This window comes from Vanacampus margaritifer, chromosome 8 (genome assembly GCF_051991255.1).
Source record: "Vanacampus margaritifer isolate UIUO_Vmar chromosome 8, RoL_Vmar_1.0, whole genome shotgun sequence".
In the NCBI taxonomy this organism is placed as follows: Eukaryota; Metazoa; Chordata; class Actinopteri; order Syngnathiformes; family Syngnathidae; genus Vanacampus; species Vanacampus margaritifer.
The window spans coordinates 18,983,032-19,007,211 of record NC_135439.1 but is presented as its reverse complement, the minus strand read 5'-3'; the positions used below and the strand labels follow the sequence as shown (position 1 = coordinate 19,007,211).

General features: G+C 39.3%; 3 protein-coding genes across 5 annotated transcripts; 1 reads left to right on the top strand and 2 right to left on the bottom strand.

The window, feature by feature from the left end:
- Positions 1-163: 163 nt before the first annotated feature.
- Positions 164-9,054, bottom strand: taf4a (TAF4A RNA polymerase II, TATA box binding protein (TBP)-associated factor). 3 transcript variants are annotated; one of them, XM_077573273.1, is made up of 16 exons: positions 8,785-9,054; positions 7,648-8,410; positions 6,688-6,818; positions 6,241-6,360; positions 4,798-4,881; positions 4,545-4,664; positions 4,382-4,471; positions 4,040-4,252; positions 3,810-3,951; positions 3,599-3,701; positions 2,840-3,009; positions 2,307-2,437; positions 1,932-2,057; positions 1,778-1,834; positions 1,569-1,691; positions 164-1,343 (listed from the first exon to the last, which is right to left on the bottom strand). In XM_077573273.1, the coding sequence occupies exons 2-16, from the start codon at positions 8,156-8,158 to the stop codon at positions 1,185-1,187; spliced, it is 2,280 nt and encodes a 759-aa protein (XP_077429399.1). In that variant the 5' UTR covers positions 8,159-8,410; positions 8,785-9,054; the 3' UTR covers positions 164-1,184. The 3 variants fall into 3 exon arrangements, with proteins under 3 accessions (XP_077429399.1, XP_077429400.1, XP_077429397.1); XM_077573274.1 differs by lacking the exon at positions 8,785-9,054 and adding an exon at positions 8,630-8,704; XM_077573271.1 differs by lacking the exon at positions 8,785-9,054 and having other exon boundaries at positions 7,648-8,729.
- Positions 9,055-9,838: 784 nt separating this feature from the next.
- LOC144056443 (protein LSM14 homolog B-like) lies at positions 9,839-13,939 on the top strand. The gene is made up of 8 exons (XM_077573275.1): positions 9,839-10,536; positions 10,623-10,786; positions 11,161-11,290; positions 11,966-12,151; positions 12,238-12,315; positions 12,409-12,543; positions 13,140-13,263; positions 13,345-13,939. The coding sequence occupies exons 1-8, from the start codon at positions 10,410-10,412 to the stop codon at positions 13,499-13,501; spliced, it is 1,101 nt and encodes a 366-aa protein (XP_077429401.1). The 5' UTR covers positions 9,839-10,409; the 3' UTR covers positions 13,502-13,939.
- A 374-nt stretch (positions 13,940-14,313) lies between these two features.
- LOC144056444 (dysbindin-like) lies at positions 14,314-22,652 on the bottom strand. Its single transcript, XM_077573276.1, has 4 exons — positions 22,458-22,652; positions 15,219-15,371; positions 15,008-15,151; positions 14,314-14,936 (listed from the first exon to the last, which is right to left on the bottom strand). The coding sequence occupies exons 1-4, from the start codon at positions 22,498-22,500 to the stop codon at positions 14,695-14,697; spliced, it is 582 nt and encodes a 193-aa protein (XP_077429402.1). The 5' UTR covers positions 22,501-22,652; the 3' UTR covers positions 14,314-14,694.
- Between the last annotated feature and the right edge of the window lie 1,528 nt (positions 22,653-24,180).

Genomic DNA, 24,180 nt, shown 5'->3' with positions numbered 1-24,180 from the left:
GCAACTGCTGGATGTTCTGTTCCTTACAAATCGGGGACATGCCGTCGCTGTTTGAAAGCGCTATATAAATAAAGCCATCTTTATTCGACTTAACAAGCAATCGCTCCATGTTACAATACAATGCTGCCCCCCAGTGTAGCATGAGAAACATTTCAAACAGAAGGTTAGTGCAAAATATTAATTTATTTAAAATGTTCATTTGAGAAAACACATTCGTTTTATTATATGGGTAAATTCTCACAACTATTAAAAATGTGTAAAAGTTAAGATGCAACATTTACAAATATACACATTTCCCAGTCATAGATACTAATAAAGGGCTGAAAAGCACAAAATATATTCAGGTAGAGAAATAACTATAATATCTGTGAGAGAGTACAACAGTAGAATGTGGGCAGCTAAACAAAAAAAAAATAGGCTTCGACTTGGGAGTTAATTAAATCAAGACAAAAAGTTATTAGAATAGAAGCACTCTTCACTTTACTGAAATCTACCAGTACACACCGTAAGTTATTTAAAAAAGAAAAAGGGGGGGGGGGGGGGGGGGGAATATGTATTCAAGGTACATGATACACAATGTATCAAATAAAATTTAATAAATAACTAAACAATAATTCCAAAAAAAGGTAAATAAATATGTGACAAATAAAATCCAGTATAAGTAAGGAGGAGCTATTTACTGCTTTAAGGGTTAACAGCAGAGTATGCTATATGGCTTATAGTTAGAAAGGCAATTCAGTAGGTCACACTCTGTGAATGTACATTAACTAATTCACTTAAAAATAAGATTATGATTTCATATAAATGAGTGTGGATTCTGTTTAAAGAAAAATAGTTATTTTCAGTGCTTCAAATTGTAATGCACATACCAACAAGGAACCAGAAAATAAAACTAGTGAGAGCATACTTGCATAATTTGAAAATCTATAAAATTCATTAATCAGATTTTCAGAGTTCATTGCTGCTCAGGGAATAAATGTGACTTTAGGGGGGAGGTAGAAAGGTGATTCATAATATAGTTACAGTATATACTTTGATGTTTTAGGTCCTATATCTGCCCAAGTGGGGAAAAAAACACAGTTTTAAATAATCCGCTCCGGGAGCCTTGTATGCTCTCAGTGTGTTGGGAGTGGTTGCTCTCTCCACACACTCGACTCTCCCTCCTCTCTTAGCTGACATGGATCCTATTTAAGAAAGCCTTTGTAGAGGAAATTGGAGCTACTGGTGAATCTGTCATTCTCCAAACAGAAGAGCAAGTCCCTGAGATTGACACGCGTGATGCGCTGCCGTGTAGGCCTGGAGCCTGTTGAAGCAGCACCCCCTGAAAGATTGGGGCCTGATCCCTGCGGGGCGAGACAAATGAGCAACAATGACTTTATGACTGTTCCCATGCTAACACAAACATGGTACATTATTTTCCAAACAACCGCTGTGGTATGATACCTGCAGGATGGAACAAGAAAAACTCAGTGATGATTTAACTGAGAATTGTAATCAATTCTAATTGCACTAACCCATACTACTCGGTGGTAATGTGGCTTAAGTAAAAGTACTGCAGTCAAGTTCACCTCTGCTACAGCCGTGGAAGATGGCGAATCTGGAATCTTCCTCTTCTTTCGAGGGCCAATGGCGGCCAGAGCAGTCTGATTGGCCTCCCTCTGTCTCATCTGAGCCAGCTCCTGCTGCTGCATCTGAAAGGACGGAGTAACGCCATCAACATAGATGTCAGTCATACTGCAGTTACGGTAATTTAAACAGATGGATTGACTTCTCGCACCTCTTTTGCTTTCTGTTTCAGACGGAGCTGCTCGGGGTCTTCTTGACGAGCTCGAGACTGCGTTGGCATAAACGAGAAATATTAACAAATCCGTGCCCATGTGTTATGTTTGACTACCCTTCCTTTCCTGAGGTAGAGGGCATTTTGAATATACCTTGGCTGCCTTTAAGAGGATCTCTCTCTCCTGTTCCTCCTTCTGCTGTTTCTCTAACTGATCCAGCTGTTCAAAGAACTTCAGCTGAGAACGAACATCACTGTTCTGTTCATGCCTGTCGTCCTCCTGCCAGTAGAGAAGGGTTCGGGTTCATTCAGTGATACAAAAATGTTCCTCAAATAGTTGTACTGATTATATTTTATTTGTGAGTTGTAAAATTCAGTCAAACAACTTTTTCAGCCATTTTGCCAAAAGCACAGAAAACATCATGTTGAGTGCTTATCCCCCCAAAATATGTGTTTGCAACCTGGTGCAAATTCTAAACTATGGGGAACCACGGACCTATTTGTGGCAGTGCTAAAGCTATAAACAGACCTTAAAATTGCCGTTTTTCTGCTGTGCCACGAGGGAAACCCTTTCCAGCAGATCCCGTAGGCGCTGCTGAGTCGCATGTGAGACGTAATTGATCACCTCTGGACCGAAGTCTGTCACGCCATGCCTGCGGCCTGAAGCAAAAGGAGTGACGCCGTTATACCTTTGAACACCATTAGGAGTTGCATGCTAACGGAACTGGACAATCGTGAAAAAATACATCAGGCGATTGACCCTCGTGTGTACATTAAATCAACTTACTGCAATGGAAAAACTGCAACCCTGGCGTTCTTATCGGAAATCAATGTTTTGAGGCACTACATATTTTACTTTTTTGTTTTTTTTACTTAACACAAGCAGCGTAGTGCCATTGTCACAAAGAAAGGAAACAAGTGTGTGGCGTAAAAATCCTGCCCGAATTAAAAAAGGAATTCAAATTTTACCAGTACTGCAATACCAGCAATAATATTTTATGAGCAAAGACACACACAGGAGGTTAATAGCAGCACATGATTATAAGAGGTCTTGTGTCTCACCAATCTCCAGCATTCTCCTCTGTAACATGGCGCCAGAAAGAAAAGCCTCATCCTTACAGGAATGTGTCACTGCTCCCACCAGTCCTGAATTGGTTGCCAGGATGTTGGCACTTTCCTCAGAAAGGTTCACTCCAGCCATGGAGGCCACATCGTTGATGTCGTCGTCGTCTCTGTGAAAAAAGACACATTTTAAGGGAATAGAATACAAATTTTAAGGGAATAGAAATGTTATTATGGAAAGCAACGCTTTGTGTTTAACTGAAATAACAGCATAAAAAAATACACATCTATTTGGGGGGGCAGGGGGTGATAAACAGTAGATTTATTGATGTTTGTTTTAATGTCTATCCCTTCTGCTGTTAAGGGGAACGTCAACCCCCAAAAATTCTTTACAATAATATGTTCTATGGAGCCCCACTAGTCTAAACATGGTCGACTGAAAATGACATCAGTTGCTCAGGGCTCAGGTAACAACCAATCATGGCTCAGCTTCAGAAAACACATGAACCATGATTGGTCATTACCTGAAGCAACTGTGGTGTCATTTTTAGTTGACAGCAAGTGACAAAATGGCCACCTCATGAGATGGCTCAAAACCACAATATTAATCAGAATGCCATGTTTAATCGAGTGGAGACACATTCAACATGTATTATTGTAAAGAAAATGTTGGGGTTGACTTCCCCTTTAATGGCAACCATAAACAGTAAAATTATTCCGTGAATACATTTGTGAAATGAAACTGCTTCATAAGCTTACTTAAAAGTACCGCCTGCTTCTTTCAGCCTATTCTTTTGAGCTAGAGTCAAGACTGTGGCCGAGTTTTGTCTAGAACCAGCTGGCACCTCCGACTTCACAGGAACTGCAAGAAATTGTGAGACAGACAGAGAAATGGTGTAAATGAAAAACAGAAAATGTCACCATTATGGTAAGCCAGCACAAAAGTCACTTTAAAAAGTGATACGCTCACATGGTTGCAGCTCTTTAAGCTGGACCTGTGGCTGTCCCAGCATGATGCGACCAGGGGCCTGATTCCTGAGATTCACCATCGGGGACACGGCTAAAGGAACCTGAGGTCTCAACATTGCTCTCTGCTGCTGAGACTGGAGGACCTACAGAGAGGAATGTCCATTACTTCCCGGAAAATGGCTGGACGTGCGCTTTTATTGTTGGGGATTGACATTAGTGGCGGGTACTTACAAGTGACGTTGTCGGTCCAGGCTTGCTAACATTTGGCTGAAGCTGGGGTCTGTTGATTTGAGCGGTGAGGCGCGGAGCAGGGCTGCTCAGGACAACTGTGGTGGGGCTCGGTGAGGTGGACAAGACAGAACCAGTGGTTGGCTGGGCTAGCTGACTCTGCTGGATGAAGGCTGCCGAGTCTGGGGTCAGTTGCCTCAAGACAGGAAGATTTTTCTGTACACAAAGTGACAAACATGACTGAACTACAATAACTTAAATGTGGTCATAGAGATTTTATGGATACACGCTAAAGATTTGCTAGAAGAAAACAAAAATGAAGAGAAATAACGTAAGTCACCTTACCTCAAGGAAAGGCACTAGGTACGGCTGGGGCGATGAGTTGAGCTCTTTATATAGTCTGCTGGTGAACTCTTCAGCTTCCAGTTTATTCTCCTGATGAGGAAGCTGATGTGAATATACATGTAGATGCCATGAACACTTTGTATGTACCGTCCTCGTCACTCACCAGCAGGTCTTTAACCAGCTGTTTCACACTGGCAGCTTCGGTTAATCGCTTGCCAGTGCAAGTCAGCTTGATCAGTGTAGACAAGAAGTTCCTACATTTGTTCACATTTTCCATTGTTTCCTGACAGGTGTAAAGGATGCATTGGTTCACAGAATGAATGAATGAATAATACTCATAGAAGACAGATCATCTCTGTGACACATTTGCAGGGCTTTTTAACACAGATGTTTGCCATCCCAGTCACATGACTCACTTTACTCATTGTAACTGACGTAACTGCGGTCCCAGCTGGTTGGTTTCTCCGGACCATTCCTGGCATTGCCGTCCCCACCGAGCTCTAAGGGGAGGGAGAGAGAGCATTGATGATCATATTGGTTTAATTTTGTGAACCTGATTGCGAAACATAATGTCTACAGAACTACTTTATAACAGCTGTGCAGAAATCTCTTGAGTTGATCACTTTATTTGTGTATTTTCCCATTTCTTTTTTTTTTTGTTACAATTTTTAAAAATCTATTATACTTTCGGAAATCTTTCAAATGTTAAAAATTAAATTGTTTTTTATTATCAACCTTCAAAATGTTTCAACATTACATACTGTAATTACTGGGATTGTCCCGATCTAATTTTTTGCACCCGAGTCAACGGGTTTAGACTGTATGCCGATACCACAGCAATGCATACAGTAGTTCTCAAACTTTTCACACCAAGTAACACCTAACTCAACCCATGACACCTCTTTATATGGCAATACTTGTGCAACAGTGGTTTAAATTAAGTAAACAAATAAAATATTGCTATAGCATTTAAGTGGTGAGGCACAAAATAATGATGCAAGCAAATTTCATTGAAACATCCTGAAAAATTTTATATATTTTATTTTGTCAACGCCACCCGTAACTGGAAGCAACATGATCTGTTTTTTTTTGTTTCATATCTGAACAAATAGGTTCTGTCCAACCATGCTTAAAATGTTGCAGGTTAAATAAATGACAATCACTTTTTTTGATTCCCAGCACTTGTGGGGTTGTGGGTATTTTTTTCTACACCACACAAACTCAAAACTTTAAGTTGTGCAATTTAAAACTAAGCTACTGCCATTTAATTATATCTTTACTTAGAATTTGTTTGCCCTTTGTGACCATTAAAAATTAAGTTTAAAGCATCTGATTTTTTTTTACCCGAAACCAATCAGCTGAAAATTACGTGATCAACCACAATTTCTGATCACATGATCAGAGCGGGATAACCTTGATCTCTTAACTGCCAAACTAAATGTCAGTACAGTATTAACATTACATTATACAGTGCACCAAAAAAATCTTATTCTCAGTATTTGCATTTTTTCCAACTTTTTTTAAATTAAATATTTATGTGAACACAAAAAAATTACAAGGTGTGTGAAGTTCCCATTTTCTTATATTAAAAAAAAAAGCAAACAGACAGACAAACTAGAATGTGGTCATCACAGTAATGTAACAAACCAAGAAACGTGTTTTTAAAAAGAAAGCGCGACCACAAAAAAACAACCCGTCACCAATGTTACCAAAGTATCTTTACTTTTTAAACTTTATATAGCGGAAATTATCACTTGGAATGGCCTGTGATGTGGAATGTTGACTTTCTGTGGTCAATTACAGGCATCATCACTAGATTGACATATACGTGTGAAATGCATCAAAACAGACTAGAGTACCTGAAGGACAGGAGGTCTATGAAGTGTGGCGGTGGAAGGCAACGATGTTGGAGTTGGACAGCCCTGTCGGATAATGGTGCTCGGAGTTGTTTGTCTGCTGATGATGGTGTTTCCAGGAGCCTGGAAAAAGGCAGAAAGAAATAAGATAAATTTTTACCTCAAATAATAATCAAACAATGAATAATCTCCAGAATAATCATAAAAGTCTGTTTTAACACAATAAAATATTAGCATTAGCTTTGGAAATTGTTGATACAGCTCTTGGCTCACATTAAGTCGTGCACATTTGTCAAGTGCACACTGAAAATGATTCATTATTACCTATGCTCACAACTTTTCACCTAACCAGAAATGACTTCCATGAACTATGGAGGAGCAAGCGCAGACTCAAAGTGGAAAATCTCAACATGAAATCAAACCAATTAAAATATGTGATTATGGTACGACCTGGCCTGGAGGCATGTTTGGTGGAGCAGTTCGGGGTGCCATGCCACCCAGCGCCTGTGCCTGCATCTGGGCCAGCGCCTGTTGAGGAATCATCAACAGCTGTCCAGCCTCACTGCGTACAAGCACCATCCCTGAAGAAAGTCGGAGAATATATGTTAAAGTCCAATTTAACAGGTATACTATAAATGCTGCTAAATTCATGCTGTAAATGAAATACAGTGGACCCCCGCAAAATTGCAGTTCAGCACCTGCGGATTAACCTATTTGCATTTTTTTCTTTTCTTTTTGTGACCCCAATTTTTTGTGCCAAACACTTAGTTTATTGCCGGTATATAGAGATTTTTTTCCAAGAAGTCCTTATCCCGGTGCATTGCAACGTTCTTCTAGGAGGTGGGGAGTAGCATAAGTATAAATACTGTACTTTGTCTGGGCCAATTATTGTGCCGATATTAAGTATTTTGACTTGATTTTTTTTTAAAGAAAACTATAGGGAACTATTTACTTGTTTAAGTTTCCATTTAAATTTTTAAGAAATGTTTAGTTCCTCCTTTTGAATGCAGCTGTATTTTCTACTCTGGTCAAAACAAGTTTGTTACTTTTTTTAGTCTATGTGGATAAGGACGAAATGTAAAAAGACTTTTAGAAAAAGAAAAAACAATAGCACTGGAATGTCTAATCTGAAAAAAAAAAGATTCAGGCAAGGTGGGGGTTTTTCAGCTGCCATGAGCTAATTTTTTTTCTCAGTTCACAACAATATAAAGCTATGGGAACAGTTTTCATGGCATAATAACCAGCACTGACAGTTTTTTCTTAGTACAATTCCGAACACAAAGGTTAATAAAAGAGGGGGATTATTTAGTGTTCATATGTTTTTGTTGTTTTTATTTCCATTGTGACAAGTAAGTTAATCACAATTATATACTGTAGTACTAGTCAAGTGAACAAACAAGTTACACTCACCAGGGGGAAGCTGGATGTTATGTATACTGGGCTGCCCCGGGGATGTCAGAGGGAGCCTAGGTGACATTATCTGTTGCGTCAATGTTTGGATCCCACCTGGACCGGCAGCTGGAGGAGCACTAGCAGCGTCAGAAGTGACAGACTGCTGCGATGGAGTCTGTATGTTGCTGGCGTAGGGCTCTGCCTTAATCGCGGGCGCCACCGCACGTATCCCATCACTGTTCCCGTTCAAAGTTGGACCCAAGTGCACGGTTTGCATAGGAGGCCTAACGAGGGTCACGGTGGCTCCTGATGTCGGGGTCACGGTCGGAGCTGAAGCGATGACACCTTGCGAGTTCGAAAGTGGCGTCTGGATGACAGTGTTTGACAAGGGGGGCACGATGGCAACGTTCGACCCCTTGGACAACACAGGTCCACTGCTACTGACAGATGTCACAAGACAGCTGTTATTACAACTTGCCACTGTCGTCCTAACAGGAGGCACAGCACTTCCTGAACTGTGACAGTTCATAGTTGGTCATTGAATGTCTGCGCAGAGTATGAGCCCACTTCCTCCTGACGAGTGAAGATAAGTCACACCAACACTGATAATGAGTGTTTTGCCAGCCTCGTGTCCCGTGGCAAAGTCCGCCGACGAACCATGGGGACGTCGTTATGTTGACACCCCATGCACTTCCAACTTGCTCGGAGCAGAAACAATAAGGAAAGTGATGGGGCTAGGCTTTGGCGCATCTACTCATCTCCCCTGCCAGCGTGTTCCTTCCTACACACGGAGAGCGACACGGTATAAGGAGTTACAGCATACCTGTCTGGCTATCTTCTTGAGCCAAGTCCCAAATGGACGTTAGCGCGCTACGAGCTTGCCCAGGAGCAATAGTTAATTATCAAATGTCTCGTGCCTTCCCCAGTGGTTATTGTGAGACAGGAACAACTATTGTGAGTCTACGGAGCATTTAGCGTGTCAGACTACGGATTTATTCACCTCTGTGTGTTATTTAAGATCATCCAGCAGACCAGGGACAGCCGCCATCTTACTCTCCCGCGAGCTAGTGAGAAGTGAAGCGGGTACTGTACTAACCAACTGACATGCGCATGCGCTCAACAACTTCGGCGTCTTGTTGGAGGTACTGAACTGACCTGTGATTGGCTGTTCCGCTGCGTAAAAGGCGGTCCTAATGGCTTCAACTGTCATTCCAAAGGATTGGTTACCAGCAGTAAACACCGCCGCGGTCTCCAAGTGTTTTCGTCAAATACCGCGTCCCAGACGGCTTGTTTGTACGGCTGCGTTAGCCGCCCCTATTGCGAATTCCCAACTGTGACTTTTAGTGAGTTGTCAGTATGTTTTACAAAAATAGGAACTGTCCTTTTTCGAGAGTTAAGCACGGTCGAGACGCGGTGCAAGATGGCTCCACTGGCTGTAGGCAGAAAGTGAAGTTACTGTAGTGAAGAGGCGGAGTGGGCGTCACACCCGCCCTTAGAGGAAACACGCTGCTGGCAGCCTCTAGTGGGATGGATCCTCTGCTACAAGCGCATGTAACTGCACAATTAATTATGTATTGTTCGTGTCGTAATGTGGCGTCATTTTGACAACGTTCACGTTTTTTTAAACGAAGTATTGTCTGGCGAAAATGACGTACTAAAACAAAGCACATTACTGGATCCCCCGACCAACGTCATTTACTTAGTCGCTTGTGAGTCAATTGCTAATAATGAGCCAAAAAAAAAAAATCTCACGACCACAAAGACGTTTTCTTTTTACAGCATCGTTGTCCAGAAGTAAACTAAACATGACAATTTTCAAATGTGTCATTGTTTTTTAACAGACATTGGTATTGAAGGTATATACCCTGCTTAAAGTACAGTATTAAACTAATACTGTATGCACATACACACACACACACACACACGTGTGTATATATATATATATATATATATATATATATATATCTATTATCGTTTTTACGTTGTGTCATTTGCAGAGATTAGCAAGATTAACAAATTTACGTTGACAAAGTATAGATTTCTTTATTATTTTTTTTATTATTATTATCATATCCATGTTAATAAATGTTTTTAGAAAATATACAAACAAAATATTTGACTTTGTAATCAATTAAAAAATATATATATATCAATGCGATCAGTAAATACAAAGATCATCAGAAAAATACATAAATAAATCTGTCCTGAAAAATCCTTTGGTTGCTCACATAATAATATGCGTTCCAGTGGTGGCCAGTAGATGGGGCTAGGGCACCGCCACATCACTTAGCAAGAATATTTAAAATTCAAATAAAAATGATTTAACAAAAAATACAAATTTCTGAATGTACGTTTTTTTGTCTATTTTAACTTATAAGGAAATGAGTTGAAACAGTACCACTTTTTTATTTTATTTTATTTTTACAATTAAGTACAGTACTTTTGCTTTAACAGTGTGGATACGTTTGCCAACAGGTCTGCTGAAAAAGTAAACAATACAGTTGGAGGTATTTAACAGTAAAACTCACTTTATTGATTGATTGATAACTTTTTTTCCCAAGTTCTCAAACATTCCACCGCCCGCTTATCTATGGAGTGCGCCAAACAAAGAATCAAACCAACCCTTCTTTTTGCAGTTTGCCAGCCAACCGAATTGCGTCAAGTGTCGATCTTATAAATTACACACGTGCTCCTAGTTTTGATTGTCGCTGATGAGTTAATGCCATGCTCCTTGCATAAACTGTGGCCTCGTTCTCGCTTTGTTTTTATCTGCTGGAAACATGAATGCCCGAGGTGGAACTCCTTACATTGGCAGCAAAATAAGTCTGATATCTAAGGCGCAGATTCGTTATGAAGGTGTGTTATCCTACGTGGACACAGAGAGGTCCACTGTTGCTTTGGCCAAGGGTAAGTTCCTTGTCATTTCCTAATTTGTATCCAGCTCTTTCTTGAAGACGTAACATCATGATTCTTTCTGTGTGCCTTTTATACAGTGAAATCATTTGGGACGGAGGACCGTCAAACTGGCAGTCCACTTCCACCTAAAGATGAAGTATATGAATACATAATATTTCGAGGGAGTGACATAAAGGACATCACAGTGTCTGAACCAGCAAAACCGCATCATGGGCTTCCTCGAGACCCTGCTATTGTACAGGTGTCTTGGTTTTCTCTCTCTCTCTCTCTCTCTCTCTCTGCTTTTTTTTTTTTAACTTAAATTATTCTTTTAGGGTTGGCTTTAGATGTTTCTAAGAACACATTTTATATCATTAAAGGGCATACAGTGAATGGACATATTTAGGATGATATATTTTCCCAGAAACTTTCACAGGTCAGCCATCTTGCCAACTATGGCAATGACACTAGGACAAGGTGAGCAATGGAAAGAAGCAGTGTGACTGATTGTTGACATGTAAATGACAGTTTATCAAGTCTGGGGGGGGAAAAAATGTCCTTTTTTTTTAAAATGATTGATACTGTGTATGTGCTCAAATGCCTTTCTATATGTCTGTTTGTTTTTTGCTGTTTAAGTCTTCTCTTGGAACCCCTTCTGGTGGATATCGCCCACGCTGGAGCCCTTACCAAGACATGATGCCCGCCTACAATCAGATGGCTACCAGCTCTCTCCTCAACGAGCAGTACAGTGCAGCACAGGGTCTCGGTACCATGGTTATTTTAGTTAACTAAAACTAACGAAATAACAAAAAAATAATAATTTTGTTAACAAAATAAAAAATGAAAATGCTTCTTTTTTTGTAACTAAAACGAATTGAAACTACATTTTACATTTACAAAAATAACTATAATTAAAGTGAAAATGTCCTTAGTTGTAGTCTTTGGTCATTTAATACATGAGCCTTTGGGGTTGATTTTAAATGTGATTTATTTCTATATTAATCAGAATAAGGACATTTAAAAGTGTGTCGCACAGAAGCGACATCTAGCAGCAGCCAATAGAAAAGCACCTTCAGATGATGTCACTCCTATGGTTGACAATTTTGCGTTTGACTTTTGGCCTCTATGGCTCAACTTGCCAGCTTTCATTTAATTCAGCTGAAATGCAATGCTAGGTAGGAAGTGCATTACTTTATTTTTTTTATTTACCGTGGTGTTTATTAAATCTTGCACACAATAAAAAAAATAATAATGATTTGAGTATTTTTGAAATTACTAAAACTTTAAAAATAAAAAAAACTGAACCACCCTAAAAACAAATGTCAAAATGAAATAAAAACTAACAATAATGAAAATTCCAAGACTATAATAACCCTGCTAGGTACAATGTTCATCTACTTGTGCGCCGTTCAGTTGTCTGTGTCACAATTTGTTTGTGCAGTTCCAGGGTTTGACGTTATCCCCGGCAGAAGAGCTCCTATGGTTGAGCAAGCAGTTCAGACGGTGCCATTGGCCAGCAGTGCTCAGAAAAAGGGGAAATCCTCAACCCAGCCGCAGCAGATCAGACAGAGTGTTCGTCCGACCCAGCGCGCAGTTTCCCAAGTTCAGAAAGAGAATGTCCCCATTAGTAAGATTATTTCAATTAATTTGACTATCAACGAAAGATCACTCATTTCTTTTCATGTTTAAGTTAGACCAATCCTTTTCTTTTAGATCAAACCGCATCTCAGCCAAGTGAAGACCTGACACAAGGTCAAAGCACTGATAATAAAAAACAAAGACGAAAACAAGGTATCATAACATTTAGCTTTTTTAAATATTTGCAAGCATTAGCTAAAGCATAATTTTATTGTGAAACTTGCGTTTTTTTGTGTGTTTGTGCAGGAAGTCGCAGATCCAGGAGCAGAGGCCAGTTTCTTGTGAAGAACTCAAAATCTAAAACTTTGAAGTTTGATTCAGATTTTGATTTTGAATCAGCAAATGCTCAATTTAAAGACGATCTCACAAAGGAGGTTGTAGGTGTGTTCACTTAAAGGGATACTTAATTCATTGTTCATTTTCAGCAGCAAAAAGTAAATCTTTTGTCCAGAATGAATTTGGCAACTTAATTATTTTTCATGTGAAATTAATACCTTAAAATACAGATTAAAAAAATCCACCCACTGTCGACTGAAGATGACATCACCTGTGCTGAGGAAGTATGTAATCACCAATCATGGCTCAGTTTGCTGACCAAATCCATAAAACAGGTGAGACATGATTGGTCGTTACCTACTTCCTCAGCACAGGTGATGTCAACAGCAAGTGGAAAGATTAGTTTTAAAAGTTATTAATTTCATTCTGGACAAAATAAATTTTTGCTGCTGAAAATGGCTCAATGAGTCAAGTATCCCTTTAAAGTGTATTTGGCTGAAAAACAAATAATAGTATTACTTTGGTGCCATCTACAGGCAGTTAACTCTACTGTATACTCAAACGTTTTTGGGGTGTCAATTACTTGTACAGTTTCACTCATTGCAGCAGATCTCTCTATCCCTGACAAGTAGCAGGGATTCACTGTTATAACTTCAATGATATTTTGAAAATCAAACTATCTGTTTTGATATCCGCTACAGTTGAGGTGTCCTCAATAGAGTCCCCCGAGAGGCCGCGTACGCAGGAGGACAGCGCGCTTGGTGAGAAGTACTATGACAAGAGTAAGGGCTTCTTTGACAACATCTCATCAGACATGAAGCCCAGGTGAGGATGCAGTTTTTTCCCCTCCTTTTTGTGTGTCTTATTCATCAAGTTGATGTAGGCACCATTTGTGAGCATCCTCAGGAGGACCACATGGGCAGAGGAGAAAAAATTAAACCTGGAGACTTTCGGAGTGCAGGGGCGCTTCCTGAGAGGCAGAGGATTCCGGGAGCGGGGCCGCAAAGGGCAGAGCAAAGTTGATCCGCGACCACTCCCGAAAATTGATGGTGGGAGAGAGTGAAAGTGTTGAGATTTATTTTCTGTAAATAGATGTTTTCTACTTGAGAATTGCCCTCCCCCTTTTTCAATTTGAAGCACTTAAATGATGTATTTTTGTTTCTTAATTCCAAATATGCATTTATTGGAATCCTGTACATTTTCTATCATCTAAAATGGGAGAGAAATTTATTTTATTCCAGCAGCTGTTTACCAAGTTTGTAGTTTAGCATGTAATGCACGACATGTCCTTGAACAGATTGTCAGGCATGCAATTTAATTTTGTTGCTGTACAGGTCTGGATATTATTCTATGTGCTTGACTGTCCACGTCAATCCGAATTGGTCTAAAGGAGTATATTCCCAAGTGGAATGGACAGTCAACTGTATTTGTTTTCCCTCCACCTGTCATGTTTGTGAAACGGTGAAGTGTAGCAGTTGCTATTAAATTTGATTCACAAACACTTTTCACATTTGTAAACAAATCAGTCTGCATAATACACTTTGCCTTGCCTTCAAAGTCTCAAGTCATGAAGTAGCTGAGTTAAATTAGACTACCTTGTAGGTGCAATGTGGAAGCCACTCAAGATTTGAGTCTAGTTCCACAGAGACAGACGTTAGCCTAGGTGGCTCTTTTGGCAGCATGACTTCATGTAAAGGCTCATAGAAAGTTGCTGAACGTGAAATGTCACCGGTTTGATTTATTTGGGCAACTACAAACAAGAGCGGTGTTCAACTTACCTGACTTGCTCGGTTTTTCAGGTGCAGCAATGCAGTTGACGGCATAGAAAACCAAAATGTGCTGTTTTTTCATTGATAATTTGAATAACACATCCTGTCAGTTTTTTGTTTCACTTTATTGATCACAGAACATTGGTGTGGTTGGCAAAAACAGAAAATCTTAATTTAAAGAATGTTACTTTTGGACACTTAATGGAACTACCCATGTATTTGTTTTAGTTCTCGATTGTGTTAAAGCTGTACAAAACCAAATTATCATAAATCCAATACGTACAGATAACATTTTATGATACTTTCTTCACTGCAACAACAAAGGTAAAACTATTCAGTGTTGAAAGTCCAAAATTCTTACCTCCAAAATACACCCCTAACCTATAGTGGGGAAGAAGAAAAAAAGAAGCTAAGGGCAGTGATGTTTGTGGGGTAGAATTACAGTTCTTATGGCTGCAGGTGGTGGTCTGATGAGGGAGCCTACTTCCTATATAGATGGAGTCAGACTTTTCTCCTCTGTCTCCAGTGGTGGTGCTATTCTGTTTGCACATGTGACATGATCCTGGGAAATCACTCCACAAGTGTCACCTAGATTGGCATTGTTAATCTGGCTGTCAGAAGAAGACATTGAAGATGTGGAGGACACGCGGGATTTGGAGTCAAAACCCTCAAGGACATGTCGAAGGAGTCCGTTAGTGAGGACTCCCTCAGCATTGTTGTTTTCATTGGCTGCATATGAGAAGAAAAACATGAGAGGGGTGCATTTTTGTCATTTTAATATCACATTCTGCAATCGTTACCTGGCATTGTAGAGTTCAAGACGACATCTTCTCCCCCAGAGCTCAAGAAGACATCCAAAGCCTCCTGGTCCGAGATGTCAATCAGCTCCATCTGTTCCAGCATGTCCACATTCACTTCCATAGATGAGATGCTACCGATGGGTGCTACAAAGAGAGCTGAAGTCAATCGTGTGCATCTGTGGAAAAAAAAAATCGCCCAATTCCTGCTCACGTCTTGTGTAGTCTCTAATAGAAAGGTGCGCTGAGGACAGGTAGACGTCCACATCGTGTTGGAAGACCTCCTCGAAGAAGCGCTGCCGCTCTCTTACTTTAAGATGATGGGCCGTGTCCATATCTGGAATCCTCGGAACTCGTTCTGTCTCCGCTGGAAATACAGCATCAGACATGAAATCAGGCAGTAGCTTATCACACTTACTAATATTTAAGATTTAATATGAGGATCGACTTTAATCCATCATTCATGTGGTTCAGCACTCTGTTGACAAGCAACTAATTCGGTATGATGCAATTGAACTATGGCAATGCTTGAGTAATTTGGTCATATTTTAAGCAAACGCCTCATTGTCTTAAAACTTTGGGGTTTTCATCTTAAAGGTGTTTAAGTCGACAAAAGTTTGGTCAAAGCTTTTTATTTTGTGGAATGCTGTTGCCGTGGCGATGTGCGGTTTGTCAAGAAAAATAATGCTGATATTGGTGCTCTAATACATGTGTGAAATCTCATGAAATTGCACACACATCAGGTCTATCAAAAATACATTTTAGCGAGTTCATGAGCAATGTAAAAAATAAAAGCTCTGGAGCGCCCTCTACGGATATTTAACAAAGCAGCATTTTTGTGCATTTCTCCTAGACCTAGACGTAGATCTTAGGACTGGGAAATTTGGGAGGCACATGTAACATGACCAAAACCAAACAAGAAGTCCACCATTTTGCTTTCCAATTTGACCTTTTTTTTTATACATTACATTTTAACAATCTACCCCCACCCCACCCCCACAGACACAAAATTCATCCAATGTACGTCAAACTGGGTGGTTCATATAAAGATGTTGAAAATAAATAAGGTATCAAAAGCTTTTTATTTCATGCAACGGTGCTGCCGTTGAAACACTTTGCCAAGACATCGTTGTTTATGAAAGCCTGACAATTCATTAAAAAAAATTTAACTCTCAAGAGGTTTCTTCTTCATAAAAGAGTAAAAAGTGTACTGTTTCTTTCTTAGTAGTGAATGGAGAACATGCCATTTTAAGTTTCTAAGATATGCTCATGCACATATAATTTGTGCACATGCATAGCTGCAAAAATTGTGTATGAAGGATTAAAAAATGGGTTGTGTCTGTTACCAACCAAAATGAATTAGGAGTTAGACTGCAGTTTCTAAAGTAAAGTCAAGTTAAGTTTATTTGTTTAGCCCTGGCTTAACCACCAAATAGTCTCAGAGGGCTTCACAAACGCACAGCTGCATAAGATTGACACTATCTCATGATCTAAACCTCCCAACTGGGCAAGGAAAAACTTCAAATCTTAATGGGGCAAAAAGAAGAAACCTAAAAGAGCTAAACCTGTGCGAAAGAAAACTAATTAAACTCTACAAGGTGCCAGTACCCCAACATGGTCAAACCTGCGAGGGCACCTTGTAGCTGCTTGCAACTTTGGTCATTTATTTTTCCCATTATCAAAAGACTACACAATATGAATGTTTTTAAGGGCCATTCAATTGTATTTCTTTTTCATAAGCTATTTTCTACAGATTGAAGAAAAGAAGGCCTTTAAAGTCTCTTGTATTTTTCAGAATGATGAAGCCCAAACTGTCTTTTGCCAGGATGAATTATGGAGTCAGACAGACTGTTCGGAGGCACTCTGTAAATGATGTCATTCATCACTGTAGCTTTAAGCAAAATCTTTGCTTATCCAGGAGTTTTTAATGCCCAGTTAACACTGACTTATTGCCTCATTAATTACTCCCTCATAATGTCCATTTACTATTTAAAGGCTGATGCTCATAGAGAGCTAAAGGTTAGCTACAGATGTGCATCCTCAGATTGCTTTTGATTTTCTTTAGTAGGTCTTTTTAGCACTGAATCACAATGACCGTGATCTCCGATAAAAAGCAGATAATGTAAAAAAAAAAAAAAGTCCTCTGTTTTTAAGAAAATCACAATGCATGACCACAGCGCATATGACTATGAGTCAAGTATGCTATAGTATATCCCAGCCACAACGTGACACAAATGTTATTCTTGAATTTCACAGCAGAAGACGCCTGAAGAGTGTGCTGAAGGAAAGGAGGGTTGATCACTTGACTGATTGACTTTTTTAGTAGTTAAGGATCTTTCAATTTTGAAAACAAAAGGTGAGGAAAAATATTTCCTGGACACCACAGTAAATACACATCATAATACAATATCATTTAGAGCGTGAAATCGCACCAAACACCAGTCGCTGCTTGTATTGACATTAGCTACCAAATGACCGAATCAACACATATTGGTTAGTTTTGCCAAAAAACACGTCCGACAAATTAAAAATGCAATTTGATCAAAATGGTAAATGGAGTGCACTTATATAGTGCTTTATCTTGACCATATGTTTACAAACTGTAAAGCTCACGGGTCGATCGGCCATGGATAGCGCAGCAGATGAGCAAAAAAAAAACAGGAGAGCAACAAAAGGATTGGCAGTCCACGGATTCACTTAATTAAGCCGAAAGAAAAACAATGGGCTCGGCACCACCACGCGTTACAATGACCGTAGCTTCCAGGCATCAAAAGAAAACATTCACCACAACAACAACAAAAGTGCTACACGTGCAAACAAAAAACAAAGAAGCGCCACCCTGTGGAGCGGTGCCACACTACCGATTGTTACAAAACCCATATTCACTTATTCTCAATCAAACGTATGGTATCGGAGTGTAGCCTGCCGGAGCATCAACAGCCGAGAAGACTATCCTTTTTACTTTAAAATAACTTATTTTATTGTTATATTAATGTGTTGACCACTTTACAGTTTTGTTTTTTCCCCAATAAGAAAAAGTTGACTTTGTACACCTTGTAAATTTTTCTGATACTATTGTATTCACTCAAAAATTTCATAAACAAAGTTGGAAAAAAAAACTTATTTTAACCGTTTTGTTGCACTTGCTACTAGCCTCATCCTAGCTAGCGCTAAGTTATTAAACTCTCAGGCCCAGCATCCAAGTTTGCAAATTCCTCCATTAGCCAGCCAACAGTGAGGCGTTAGCTGGCCAAATATTCACGGTGCTAGGACGGTGTTAGCCGGCCAAATAGTGCCGTTAACTACTTCCTGGCATCCGCTCGAACAAACCATACATAGCTTTCACGAATGTGCACTCATCATGTAGATACGTGATACGTATCGAGATGTAAGGTGCATTCAAACAGTACCCACTGAGAACAATATGCTATGACCTGTTTCACAAGCCAATTCGCCGCTAAATCCGAGTTAACACCCATTTGTGCACGGCCCTATATAAAATATACATAAATAATATATGTAACATGTAATATTTTACATATTAGCCTAACTATTCAATATGTATCGATATATACACCGGTATCTATGACCTTTTTAACTTTTTTCTTCTGGTCTATTTTTTGTCTTCGCAGCCATCTTTGGGTTGTTTTGTTTTTCTGTCATTTTGTCCTTCGTGTATTGGTGTGCCTTTTTCAAATGTTTCTTCTGTGTCCTTACTTTTCCCTCAGCATGTGCTTTGGGAGTTGAGAAAGAAAAGGTCACTACAAGGGCTAAGAACCAGCTGGAAATGCGGAGTGACAGGAACAGGCAGAAAGATGGAATATAGCAGCAGTGTAGCCCGGACGTGCCTGGGTGACATTCTGCCTTTCCACAAAAAGTCGGACAACCATTCCAAGGGGAAGGCTATTCAGAGATGCATAAAAGCAGAACTTAAAGTGAAGGGAATTGACCCGGACTGCTTAGACATGATACAACAAGTTAGAGGAAACCACTCAAAGTGTAGCGGAGCATGAATGAATTTAACCACTTAGACTTTCATTTGACTTTCTCAGAAAGATAGAGTCAAAACAAAACCATTCTTTTTTTCCCTCCTAAGGCATATGACCAAATAACATCACTTGGCAACAAAATGCCTGCAAATGAATAAAAGCATCATCCCCACGTGACAATGAAGACATTATTCATTGCCCATCTCTGTTTCAGTGTAAACAAGTTAGGTCACTCCACCACGTGCCTCACCCCTTTTCAAGGACAGGACCCTGAAGCTGCGGTTCACAAGCGCCAACTGCACGAACAGCAGAGGCAACACATTGATCTGGGGGCTAAATGCAGAGATGTCAGGCCTCACTGTCGCCCACGGGCTGCCATTAACTCCTCTCTGTGTCAAATGAATAAGTGAAAGCATCGGCTGACTTATGACAAGGAGAAGGAAGGTCAGCCCAGAAAACTGCCCTCCAGATGAGCTACTTTCTGTTGGTTGCCAGAGTTTGCGCGGTCTATAAACCGCATTTAAGAAAGAAACCCACATGAGAAACTTAATTTCCTATCTTTGTAATTTGCCAGACTTACACAAATGAGCTTTTCCTTAAACAAATAAATGACATCAAATGGTTATAGTGGTTTGAGAAGTTTGCGCTGTTTATCTAAGACACACAGTACAGTGGTAGAAATAATTGTGTTGATTGTGGTTGAACCAATTGACCAGTAAGACAGGAACTTTAGTTCTTTGGGTTGCAGCTGGCCTGTATCAATGAAAAAAATGAAAAAGCGTGACAAAAATATGCCGCTTTTGTGTCGCTGCATAGAAGAAGTAGAAGAGTTGCTTAGAAGCATTTCAGGTATTGGTGTCTTACCCAAGGACACCATGTCAGGGGATGTTAGGGGTAGATGGTCTTGAACCAACGTCCCCACTTGTACACAGGTGCCCCTTACTAGCTGTTGCTGATTGTTGGGCCCCGATCGATGGCTGATATCGGTCCGTGTTAGCCCACATTTTTTTACATGTCATTATTTTATTTATTTATGGTGTTTTTACATCTAGGTTTGAAATCTCTTTGTACTATTTTGTCCACACAACACCGAAAGTGAATTGTATGTTTTGTTTTGCTTAATTCCCAATGCATCTGTTAATATAGACAATATTTGCAGTCGCTATTTTCCCGTATGCCTCGCATTTGTTATGTGTACCATATTTTTCAGACTCTAAGTCACTTGTTTTTCATAGTTTGGCTGGTCCTGCAACGTATATTCAGGTGAGACTGGTATATATTAAAATTAGAGCTTGGATTAGCACCCAAAATACACTATACATATATATATATATATATATATATATATTTTTTAGTTTAAAATGGTTTACCTTAATTAGAATCCTGTGTCGCATTGTGGCCAAAAAGACTTGGTCGGTTATTGCTTATTTTGTTGCTGTAAATAGTAACTCCATGTTTTGACGTAAGCTGCATGCTAAACTAGCGACAAGACACGTCACTGGCAAAATTTCCTGAGGCACCCTACCACTGCTAAATACCTTCAGGTTCAACCAGGTTGGTAATAATATATTCCTATATTCAAAAATTGCAATACTGTACACAATTTTGTTTGCAGAATAAAGAGATTTTATCCATCCATTTTCTACCGCTTATTTGGAGTCGGGTTACTATTTATTGATATTTATGATATCTTAACTTAAAGTGGAAGTCAACCGTAAACATTTCTTCACAATAATGTTATATGTGACCTCACTAATGTAAACATAACATTCATATTACATTTGTGGAATATTAATTATGCAGTAAAATCCAGCCGTTTTTATCCCAGGGGATAAATTTTGCCACTTGCTGTCAACTGAAGATTACATCAATGTTGCTCAGGGCTCAGGCAACAACCAATCAGATCTCACCTGTTTTCTGAAGCTGCGCTGTGATTGGTTGTTACCTGAAACCTAAGCAACATTGATGTCATCTAACTCATATTCCACTAACGCAGTATTAACCAGAATACCATATTTAGACGAGTGGGGCTGAATAAAGCATATTAATGTCAAAAATAAAATTTAAATAAAAACTTTTTGGCATTGACTTCCACTTTAAGGTATATGTAATGACTGAATTCTGTCAAGGATCACATAATACATCAAATAGCTTTCAGCCCAGTTTTTTCAGGCAAGCAACTACACCCAGACAGTGTTACCTGTTATTATATTTCCCTACATCAAATCTACACCTACTTAGGACTGTGTGTAGGTCATTGTCTTGCTCCACTGACCTCCATAAGCCCTGAAGCGCCACAGGATTTATCAGCCGACACATCCGTTGTTTTAACTGTATTTCCAAATCCACTTATCCAGACTGACAGGTTAATTAAGGAACTCTGTGATATCACAGGCTTATTTCTGTAAACAAACAGTTTGGGTGGTACTCCATGATGCTGAAATCTCATGAAAAACAAAAATATTGGACATAATTTTAAGTCTGAAGAAATAAAGTACTTCTGCTAAAATAAAGAGATCATGTCCTGAAATGTTTACAACAGCTGGCAAATATTCATTCTACAACATGCTTAATTAATAAGTGCAACTCTTTCATGTGTTCCCACAGTAATCAAGACACAGCCAGGTGACGTAAGGCTTGGAGCAAAGCAACAGATGGTCGCGACTTGATCCTTTTTAGCCTTGTCTAATCGCACAAATTCACGCTCAAGTCCTCACTGAGGCGGCGCGTTTGAGGAACAAAACCACTGCACTCTGATGGCATCCCATAATCCAATTAGAAATCGAGGTCATAATCGCTCTTTGTGTGTCTAGTGTTAAAGAGTTGTAGTTCATCTAGTTCCTGCACCAGTGATGACTAGCATGACCTATTTAGATGGAATTAGCCAACATTACTCAGGCTGATGATTCAACATTCCTGTCTGATTTTGGCATCGAGTACACTCTTCAGCCGTCACTTCAAGCAGCGTCAACACAGCTGCAGCTATTCAACGCTGCCAATGAGCTGTCACACCGTCTCACACATTATGTCCCTCTTCCTAACCGCTTCAGCACATATGCGCATTATGTAGCTCTAAATCAAATCAGATTCTGTCACAAGTACATAAAAGTCACAATCATAGGACCTTGATATTTTTTATATATTAGCACTTTAGTCCTTAATCCCTTATATTGTACCCCGGGAGCTAATTATGCACACAATGAACTTCCCAAAAGAAAAATAATGTTATTCTTATGGATGGATGTCCCGAAATATGCAAAACAAACATACAAAAATGGACTTTCGCATCACATACTGTATTTTTGCAGTGCACATGCTGATAAAGTACATTCCCCCATACACACAAGTTGTTATTTACTCCTCTGTCTTTTGATGGAATAACTCCTTTACATGCTTACACTGTAAAACATGATTAAACATTAATTGTGTCCTCTCTAGGCTGTGAAGTTAAAGCAATTACTTACAAGGAAGTCGTTTGCTGTGAAGGCTGCCCGATGAAGAGCTCATGATGATGATGTCTTATCCCTGTAAGCGTTCAGCAGAGAAGCTGTCAATCATCTCCCACCGCCTCTGCATTCCAGAGCAATTGATGCCGACTATCTTTACACTTTTGCTCCTCGGTGGATTGTGAGACCCTTGGATGGAGGCGGAAACAAGTTAGGGGTTTTGTAAAGTCATTCGGCTGACCAATGCCAGGGAGGGGGGAGGAGCTAAGAGCGAGGAAGGGATTGACAAGAGGGATTTTATGTCATCAAGCGGAAAATAACAAAGGAGGGACTTTGAGTTATTCTTGTCTTCTTTCTCTCTGTTTTTTCTCTCTCCAGCTTAAAATCAACTGAGTGACACTAAAACACTTTGTATGCGCTAGAAAAAAAAAACATTGGATGAACTTGAACATTTTGAGGTAATTCATCACACTTTGACTGATGTAAAGAATTTATTTAGTGCAAACTTAATTAGCTTCATGTCAAGTGATTTCTTATGGGTAAAGTAGCACTAAGGAACTTTTGAATCTTAATAAAATATTTTCATAATTCTTCTGATGAAACATTGACTTAAAACTAGTTGAATGGTACTTTTGCCATGGCCTGAGGGGGTCTGTATCGTTTTTACTGGCACTAAACAACGTTAAGGAGGATGGTAGGAACACTGCCAAACAAGAAAAACTACAAGTGTGGTGACTGCTTTATGGCATATTGTCACTTCCCCATTTCCCCATTCATTACAAAGATGGAAGTCAATTTGACTGGCGTGAGCTCAAAAACAACGCAATGCGTTTGTCCTCATGGGAAATGTGTTTTTTCTTAAAGCATAACATTACCGCTTTTGTCCATATGGTGCCGCTATAATCAACATAAACTGAAGTTCCTTAGTGTTGCTTTAAGCAAACCAATTATTTTAAGTGGTTCAAAGTTAAATAAATGAAATTGTCATTGTTTCTTAACACAAAGAATCATTTCATTTACAGTTCAATGCTAAAATATTATGTGTGACAGCATACTTAAATATTCAAATTAATTTTTGAAATCACATTTAATGGCTTTCTCAGGTTTTATGTTGAAGAGACATTTTGTTCCTTTTTCAAATTACAATGCTATGAAAATACGTTTTTTTTTAATTGTTAAATTCACCCTTTTTGTGAGATTAATCGAAATATGAGTTTAAATAATGGCAGGCCTACACATAAACTATTTCAGTGACTTGTTTTGTGAGATTGTCTACATTGTGGGGCATATACACCTGCTTTTCCAGGTTTAACTACATTTGTGGGGACCAACTTGAAATTGTGGGGACATTTTGGTGGTCCCCACAGGTTCAGACCTCTTTTTGAGGGTCATGACTTGGTTTTAGAGTTTAGGTTTAAATTGGGTTATGGTAAGGAATGTGGGTAAGCAATATTTTTATTATGGTTGGGGTTAGGGGAAGGGGCTAGGAAATGCATCATGTCAATGACATGTCCCCACAATGATACAAAGACAAGTGTGTGTGTGTTTGTGTGTGTGCCTGTCTTCAACATTTAGAAAATAAAAATATCTGCTGCAGCTGAAGCTTGCAAGGTTTGTACAACAACTGTACCGAGCCTTTCAAAGAAATGAAATATTTATATTTATATTTATGGGCACCAAAAAAATAAAATGTGCATAGTATGTCATATAATAACATCGACCAAAACGCATAAAGGTATTA

Excerpts from the sequence above, each read along its gene's own strand:
- LOC144056444 (XM_077573276.1), bottom strand. The coding sequence starts at position 22,500 with ATGAGCTCTTCATCGGGCAGCCTTCACAGCAAACGACTTCCTT. Across the intron at positions 15,152-15,218 it reads TATTAGAGACTACACAAGAC|CACCCATCGGTAGCATCTCA; the intron begins GTGAGCAGGAAT and ends CTCTCTTTGTAG. Across the intron at positions 14,937-15,007 it reads CTTGAACTCTACAATGCCAG|CCAATGAAAACAACAATGCT; the intron begins GTAACGATTGCA and ends TCTCATATGCAG.
- taf4a (XM_077573273.1), bottom strand. The coding sequence starts at position 8,158 with ATGAACTGTCACAGTTCAGGAAGTGCTGTGCCTCCTGTTAGGACGACA. Across the intron at positions 6,819-7,647 it reads TAACATCCAGCTTCCCCCTG|GGATGGTGCTTGTACGCAGT; the intron begins GTGAGTGTAACT and ends GACTTTCTTCAG. Across the intron at positions 6,361-6,687 it reads CAAACATGCCTCCAGGCCAG|GCTCCTGGAAACACCATCAT; the intron begins GTCGTACCATAA and ends GCCTTTTTCCAG.
- LOC144056443 (XM_077573275.1), top strand. The coding sequence starts at position 10,410 with ATGAATGCCCGAGGTGGAACTCCTTACATTGGCAGCAAAATAAGTCTG. Across the intron at positions 12,152-12,237 it reads GAAAGAGAATGTCCCCATTA|ATCAAACCGCATCTCAGCCA; the intron begins GTAAGATTATTT and ends CTTTTCTTTTAG. Across the intron at positions 12,544-13,139 it reads TCTCACAAAGGAGGTTGTAG|TTGAGGTGTCCTCAATAGAG; the intron begins GTGTGTTCACTT and ends TATCCGCTACAG.